Source organism: Asterias amurensis, chromosome 6 (assembly GCF_032118995.1).
Source record: "Asterias amurensis chromosome 6, ASM3211899v1".
Classification (NCBI taxonomy): domain Eukaryota; kingdom Metazoa; phylum Echinodermata; class Asteroidea; order Forcipulatida; family Asteriidae; genus Asterias; species Asterias amurensis.
In genome coordinates, this window is record NC_092653.1 from 10309094 (window position 1) to 10317739 (window position 8646).

The 8646-nt window shown below is 35.8% G+C and overlaps 1 protein-coding gene across 1 annotated transcript in view; it reads right to left on the reverse strand.

Annotated features, from left to right (window-relative positions):
- The window catches only part of LOC139938438 (uncharacterized), a 28806-nt gene extending 24683 nt beyond the window's left edge, over positions 1–4123 (reverse strand). Inside the window, exons 1-3 of the mRNA XM_071933970.1 lie at positions 4011–4123; positions 1522–1641; positions 329–564 (exon numbers count right to left, since the gene is read on the reverse strand). Coding sequence (XP_071790071.1) covers positions 329–564; positions 1522–1615 — 330 coding nt within the window. The 5' untranslated portion in view covers positions 1616–1641; positions 4011–4123. The remainder of the gene's footprint in view (positions 1–328; positions 565–1521; positions 1642–4010) is intronic.
- Positions 4124–8646: the final 4523 nt, after the last annotated feature.

Genomic DNA, 8646 nt, shown 5'->3' on the forward strand with positions numbered 1-8646 from the left:
ACCTGAACCAGGAGAATGAAATCATGTGTCCAGAAATAAAGTTGAACGCAATAAAAGCTGAAAAGAAAAAAAAACCCTTAAAATTGAACCAATTGAACGAAAAAGTTTTTGAAGATAGTTTTGAAAAGTCGCCTAAAATACAAAATACTGCATTAGCAATGAATTTTCAAAATTTGATATGATTACTAAATGTGGCAAAACTTACTGCTGGGCAACTAAAGATGTATTTTATCAGTGTGGTTGTGTTTAAATTGCAAGAAAGCTTTTAAAGATCGTTTTGAAAAGGCGCCTGAAAAAATGCTAGATTACTAAATATTACAAAACTTACCGGACAATCACTAAAGATGTATTTTATCGGTGTGGTTGTGTTGGGTGGAAAGTGCTTTTTACGATACGGATAAAGACGGCGGACATTCTTCACGCATGCGTATGATCCAGAGTTGTCTTTGGCCGTTGGGTCGGTCCATTCTACGGGGACGTAGCTCCTGCTTCCTGTAGGTACTACTTTGGTGATGTCATCGGGGCAGCCACTGATTTGTGGTAGAATTGTGTCTGACAGGGGAGCTGAGATATGGAGGAAAGAAACAGATCAACTGTACACCAAAAACATGTCTTCGGAATGGCTCGGGGAATTATAGCAAGGGTCTTTTACTTTTACAAGCAACTTGGAGGAAACCATCTGCAGTGCATGTTACAGGACCATTTTGTAGTTAGACCAATAGTAATGGGCTCTAAACCAGACACAATACATGTAGGTGGTCTACTGGCTTAGACATCTGGGCCCAATATCATAGAGCTGATTAAGCAGGAAATCTGGCAAGTAACCTCACTTAGTGTATCCCATTATATGCATAAAATAACCAAACCGTGAAAGTCTTGCTCAATTATTGGTCTTCAAAGTTGCAAGAAAAAAAAGAGAAAAAGGTACAATGTAGAGATGTGTGCTTTAAGATGCCTGAAACAGAGTTCATGCCTAAAGCCTTTCTCAGATTAAAAGGTTGTTGTTTCTAAGAATGTTTTGTGGTATCAAGAGCTCTGCCATGCTCTTTACCAAGTAAGTTTTTTATAGGAAGAAACTATAAACAAATAGTGAACTTGCGGGTACAACCATGTGAACAAATCTCTTTTGTGCGAGTGTTGGCTCTGAGAAGAGCTGGTGTGGTCTTGACATTTCGAACAGTATACTCTACTCGTCTTCAGGAGAATGTTGGACTATGGGTTGAGCATATTCTCCTGAAGACGAGCAGAGTATACTGTTCAAAACCTCGAGACCACACCAGCTCTTCTCAGAGCCAACACTCACACAAAAGAGATTTTACACATGGCTGTATGTACCCGCAAGTTTTATTATTTTTTAATAGTTTATTCCCAGTTATCCACACCATGCAACGCTTCAAACAAAACTCAAGTGTTTTATGGTCATTAAATTTTAGAAATACACTAAGACATACCCTCACTTTCATACCAAAAATGTCACAAGTATCAGGTAAAGGTTTAACATGTTCAGCAATTAATACTCACCACTTGTAAGAGATCTCTCAGTCAAAACCAGCAGAAGAAATAAAACCTTCAAAGCAACTGTCAGTAATAAGAGCAATTCTCTTGGTTTCTTCATCTTGGTGCTTTTAACGTCTTATAGCTCTGAAAATCACAAAATAATGTATCCCCAATTACAAAAAGCCGCTTTAACAGAAAATAATCCCTCAAAAGAAAGAAGAGTTTTTGCCTTGCCAAAAGTAACAGACAAGCATGACTACCATCAATTTGGGACTCTTAACACCTATTTAGCTCTGGAAATCACTAAATAATATTAAAGTCACCTGGAAGTGGTATTTTGTCCAAATAAAGCTTTTGTCACTAAAATATGTGTTTTGATGTGTGGAATATGAAAAAACCATTAACTAAGGTTTAAACAAATTAGTTTCCATGTTATTTACACCATAAAAACATGTCCTCAAAGTTGAAACAATACCTGATTTTTTTCACGTTAGGCAAATGCTCCTTTAGGTTCGTTACGTCTTTCAGGTACCTTCTTCGACTTCCCCACTAGCTGGACAAATTATTGGGATGGCGTCATGTTTTAGAAAAGAACTTTTCTCTTCATGTCAAAATGTGAAGTGTATTCCGGATTCTCGAAGCACGATGGCTAGAAGTGTTTGCTGCACAGTGCTGGAAAAGACGACGGATCAGACAACTTGGCAAACTGACCAGCAGCAATAATACACCTGGTCGACATTGCCGGAAAAATGCAAGAAAAAAACTTTTGTACAAACTCACGACTAGGACTTGAATGTACTTGCACGTACGTGTGTTCGATGATCGATCGAGGCAAAGTCTTCCTCGATTGACGTCACAAAAGGGGTAGGCGGAGTCACCCCACACAACTCAAAAAACGTTTTTGCCTTGCCAAAAGTTACAGAAGCATGACTACCATGATAAACAAATCTCTTTGTTTCTTCATTTTGGGACTCTGAAAATCACAAAATAATGTTTACCCAACGACATAAAAGCTGCTATAACAGCAAATAATCACTGCAAAAAAAAAGTTTTTGCTTTGCCATAAGTAACAGACAAGCATAAAATAAAATGAGTGTAAATTTTTAAATAATTAAACATAAAGCTGCTAAACAAGTACACTTCACAAATTGATTTCAGAACATATTTTCCTCAAAAGAAACAAACAAACAAACAATCAAACAAACACCAGATCAGTATAAAAGGTATGAAAAACATATACTTAATGTATAATCTGCAATAAAAATTTAATAAAAATCCACAGGCTACTTTATACTATTTTAACAAACACATTTCAGGATTGAATTGGTTATCTGCATGAAATTTGCAGACACAACAGGTTTTTTCCCCACATAACTCAGGAAAGTAATGAAAGTGCTTAATACACATAAGTGTATAAGTAAAACCAATATATATAATTTTCCCTGATGCAAATTTCCCCTAAGTTTTTCCTAAATCGTTGCGTTACCCAAGTGATTTTGTTGGGAACTTTTCCCCACAGAACTCAGGAAAGTAATGAGTACACAGTGCTTAATAAACAAAGGTGTAAGGGTTAAAACAAATATATTCTTTATCCCCGATGGAAAAAAAAAACTAACATCTATTAAAAAATAATACCACAGTATGACACAGATGGTGCAAGTTCGAATAAGGCTACTTTATATTGTTTAAATAAATAAATTTCAGAGTGAAAACAATATGCATGAAATCGATACTTGTTTGAAGCATTACAACCATGTAGCACCATTGCTATAAATTGCCAACAGATCAAATAAACAACTTTGAATTCTTACATGACTTAATGAAATTGATACTCGATTGATGTACTAACACAATACTAACATGCCAAGATAAAGTTAACAATTTTGAATTTTTACGTTTGGTAATTGTCAAAGACCAGTCGTCTCACTTGGTGTTTCCCAACATAAGCATTCAACAACAATCTTGTGAAAATTTGAGCTCAATTGGTCATCGAAGTATCAAGAAAATGATGAGAGAAAAACATCCTTGTTGGACAATTTTGTGTGCTTTCAGGTATGAATACATGACTTCTGGCTAGAAGTCTTTTATTATTTTAGTGAGAAAATACCTCTTTCTCAAAATCTATGCTACTTCAGAGGGAGCCGTTTCTCAGAAAGTTGTATACTATCAACAGCCGTCGATTTCACAAAACTCTTCTTAACTTAAGACTAATCTTAGGACTTAGGACGAGTCCCAACCCTGCACTGTAGCATTCAGACGTTAAGATTAATCCTAAGTTAGGACGAGCTACTCGTCCTATTCGAGATAAGACCAGTCCTAACTCTTTGTGAAATCGACCACAGCTCTCCAATGCTCATTACCTAGTCAGTTTTTAAGTTAATATTTGTTTTGAGTAATTACCCATTGTGTACCTTCCCTTTAGAGAGATTGATATTCGGTTGATGCAACTTAGCAAAACAAGCAAGTAGTAACACAATCCTAGTTGGATCGAATAAACAAGTTTGAACACTTACTTGTTGACAGCTGAAGAAATATCCAAAAGAAGAAAAAATCCCCAAAGAAGCGTCTGTGACAGATCATCCTATTCCACTGAGGTCTGATTGCTGTATGTGCCGCTAGCCAGTAGGATGCCCAGCAGAATAAGTACCTGGAACTCAGCAGCATGTCGTAAATCCCACTTGAGATGCAGTACCGATGCGCAGTTGGTCACTGTTTATGAATACAGCGCAGTACAAAGTTATTTTTGTACTGTTATTATAATTTTTTCTGGGTTCCACCATCTTGTGCGATGGGTGGATCATCACTTATTTCATATGGTGCATTTGAACAGCCAACAATAGCTGATTCTTTGCCATAAATCATGTGGAGTGAATAATGATTATAATTTTCATTATTTTCTTTTCTAAATTGTTTCAGATTGAGTCATTACCAAAGTAAACCAAAAGTGGCAGTATGGTTTGTACTTTGTAGTTTATAATTGCTGAGTAATTCTTGTTCAGGCCTACAAAATTAATTACTTTGATTGCCGAAGCGTCAGGCCATTAACTAGTTTGATTGATGTGATTTTCTTGATGTTGTTGAATGATGATTACAATCCATTAAGTTTTAAAGATGATCAAAGGCACTGGACACCTCTGGTAATTGTCAAATACCAGTATTCTCACTTGATGTTTCCCAACATTTTATGCATTAAATAGGAAATCTGTGAAAATTTTGACTCAATTGATCATCCGAGTTGCAAGAGAATAGTGAAAGAAAAAAAAAAAAAATTGTTGCACAAATTTGTGTGCTTCATCACATGCCTAAATAAAAGGCTTCACGCCTTTTAATTTTTTGAGTGAGAAGCTACCTCAAAAAACAATGTTAGTTCAGAGGGAGCTGTTTCTCACAATGTATTATACTATCAACAGTTTCATTGATCATTGTACCAAGTAAGTTTCTATGATAACATCTATTTTGAGTAATCACCAATATTGCTATTTAGTGTACAGCGCTGCCTTTAAGGTACATTTCTGGCAATTTTCAAGATGATTTATTCTCGGAATGCCAACATTACGCAAACATTGTGCATGTCACATGTACTCTGTGCATTATCCTTAGCAGAGTTTAATACAGTCTATTGAGGATAGTTTTTTAGTGTTTTGAAATGGCATCATCTGTCAAATGCATTCAGGGAAAAAGTATCTGAAAAATTTCTCTTGGGTGAAAATCTAGCCATGCAAGAAAAAAATTAAGAATTACCCTCTCATGACCTTCCATGCATAAAGGAATTATGTCTTAAACACGCTCATGCAGGCATAAACAAAGGATACTTTGAGCATACATGGTTTCACAAAAAATACAGGACTTTTATGACGCTAGGTAGCAGCAGACTTACCAGGTCATTCCATTAATCTTGGTTATGTGCCTATGCTTAGAACGATGGACATTAATAATGGAAAATATACCTTTTCGGAAATACCCATTGGGGCAATCACCTACTGTTGAATAAGGTGCATACTGAATAGACTGTAATCTTAAAGTGAAGAAATAGTGAGGTATAATAGTTTGGAAGCAGAGACGGCAAAAACAAAACCACCAACATATGAGAAACTGATCAGAAGCCATGACAACTCGTCCATGAAATCACTAGACATCCATTTCAGAGAGTTTTTAATCATTGCCACGAATAGTTAATATTTAAAAAACTGGTCATGCTTAGGAAATGGTCAATTGGTTTCTGGGATTATTAATTTTACACTAATAATGAATTACACCAAGCGTTTCATTTACAATTCAGACAGGTTGAATTTAATTAATTACATTATGCACACGTTTGTTTTTCTTTGATGTTCCCGCAAACAATAATATTGTCATCAAGGAATTGCATTGTGTTCCTTCCATTTTACAATATGGAAAACTTCCACTAATATAAAACAGATTTGTACCGAGGAGCGAATACAGCTGTAGCCTATTTATCAGTTAAAAATCATGTCAGATTTGATGTGTTTGCACATCTGTGTTGATAAGCTCACATTTCAAGACTCAATCTGCCAGACGATATTTTCATTAATCTTGGTACATCAACCGAGGCGAGAACGAAGATTAAAAAGGCATCACATTTTTACGAGAAGTACAATGGTATTTTTACGACTGCAACCAGGAGTGTAATTTCCGAAAGAAGTTTTGCAGCAACGTAGTGTAGAATTCACTGATTGTTTTTTCCAAGTAAAATGACAACATTTTGGCAGTGATGGGTTCTTCCCACAGTTTATTTTTTTGTTAATGGACCTGCTGATTGTCTTTTTGTATCAAGTTACATTTATCTAAAATGCAATATAAAGCAGGGACTTGAAAAGCTAAACTAAGAAAGCTGAACAAACAGGCATGATATTGGGTATGTTATATCCTATTAAAATGGTAAATTTTTTTGCAGTGATGGGCTCTTCCCAAATTTTATGTTTTTTTATTATAATGGCTACCTGCTGATTGTCATTTTGTATCAAGTTATTAATCAATCAGGCAGTACTAGAGCAGGGACTTGAAAACCCAAACTAGAGGAATGGAACGAACAGTCCTCACCCAACTCTCTTAATGTTCAAGAGTGAAAAAGCACTTTTTGAAGAGCCATATGAAGGACAACTCTTTTTTCGAGTGGTCTTCCACTCTTTTAGATTGAATTTTTGCATCTTTTTGTGATTTTTCACTCTGTCCTGGACTGAAACCCCTCTAAAAGAGTGAATTAACCACCACTCTTTTTGAAGAGCCGTATGGAGGACAGCTTGAAATGTAAAGAGTGGTGTTTTTCACTCTTTTACATAAAGAGAGTATGGTGGTGTGTGTTTGGTGTATTTGTGGTGTCACTTTTGGTGCGGTCTCTGGTGGACACCACAACTACACCACCATAGTGGTGTAGTTGTGGTGTACCCCTGCCCCACGGTCTCCTCTGGTGCGTTCCCCCAAAAAAGTATTCATATTGTATCAAGGTTTTAGCCAGAATTTGGTAAAAGGGTGTCCAAATTTGCTGGAAATTTTAAAACTGGGTGTCCAAATTGTTCACTTACAATAAATTTACATGTAAATGACCGATGAAACAGGGTGTCCAAATTAAAAACAGGGTGTCCAAAAGACACCCAGACACCCCTCTGGCTAACACTATGTATTGTATTGAATACTGAGGACCGACCTACATGTACACTGTAGATGGTTTAGGCTCTAATATACATTTCAGGCTATTTAAAGACAATGGACACTATTGGTAATTGTCAAAATCCAGTCTTCTCACTTGGTTTATCTCAACATATGCATTAAAAAACAAACCTGTGAAAATTTGAGCTCGATTGGTCATCGGAGTTGCGAGATAACTATGAAAGTAAAAACACCCTTGTCACACGAAGTTGTGTGCTTTCAGATGCTTGATTTCGAGACCTCAAATTCTAAACTTGAGGTCTTGAAATCAAATTCGTGGAAAATTCAGAGGGAGCCGTTTCTCACAATGTTTTATACTATCAACCTCTCCCCATTACTCGTTACCAAGTGTGGTTTTATGCCGATAATTATTTTGAGTAATTACCAATAATGTCCACTGCCTTTAATAAAAACACAATTCCGAGGGCAAAAGATTTCAGAAAAATATTAGGCCTAAACAAATCAGCTCATCACCAACAACAACAAAACTAGTATATAAAAATCAAAAGGTTTAAGGTAATTCTCCTGAAGACGAGCAGAGTATCTGTTTGAAACGCTGAGACTAAACCGGTTCTTTTCAGAGCCAACACTGACACAAAAGAGATTTTACACATGGTTGTACTTGCAAGTTTACTATTTATTTATATTTTCTTCCTAATAATAATAGGTTTTCCCGGCCAAAATCATTAAAAAAAAAACCATTCCATTTCATCAAAGCTCAGTCACATATGCATTTCCCGTTATCCATTTAAACAATGATTTTGTTTCAGTCATTCTATTTCATTTATGGGCGATTATCACTTTGACCATTCTTGAGTTTAATTTCTATAATACAGAACCGATCCACTAGTGGCATATACTACTCATTTACACTTGATAAAATATAATGGTTGACTGGCTGTTCCTTATCATCTGGTTTTTACAAAGTTGAAGAATAACTCTTGCAGCGTAATGAAATTGAATGATCTTGTTGGACCATTAAATGCTAAACTGGTGAAATTGTGGAAATGGACTACTCCTTTGGACTGTTGAATGCTGATTCAAGGGAGCATTCATTTCAAACCAAAGTAAATGAGCTGGGTGTTAAAATGAATGCACATTTCTTGAAATGGACAGTGCAAATAAACAAATAATATTAAATTATAATAATAACAACAATAATATCGTAAGTAGCAGCTTAATTTAATTTGGCAGTGGATATTTGGAAGCACAATTTGTTCTGAATCATTGTGTGACATTGAAATAAATGTTTATCAAATTAAATTAAATTGGACATCAAGCCAGGTAATATTTCCGCACGGCGCCCTTGGTACATACACACAACCTAAGAACCACATTAGCCCCTTTCACACAAGAGCAATTTAGCAAGGGTCCCTTGCTAAATTGTAGCATAAAAATGTAAAATTTTACAAAATGTACCTCATGTGAATTAAGAGTCAGTTCAGGTAAATAGTTGACATACTTGCTCACGGTCAAAAAATG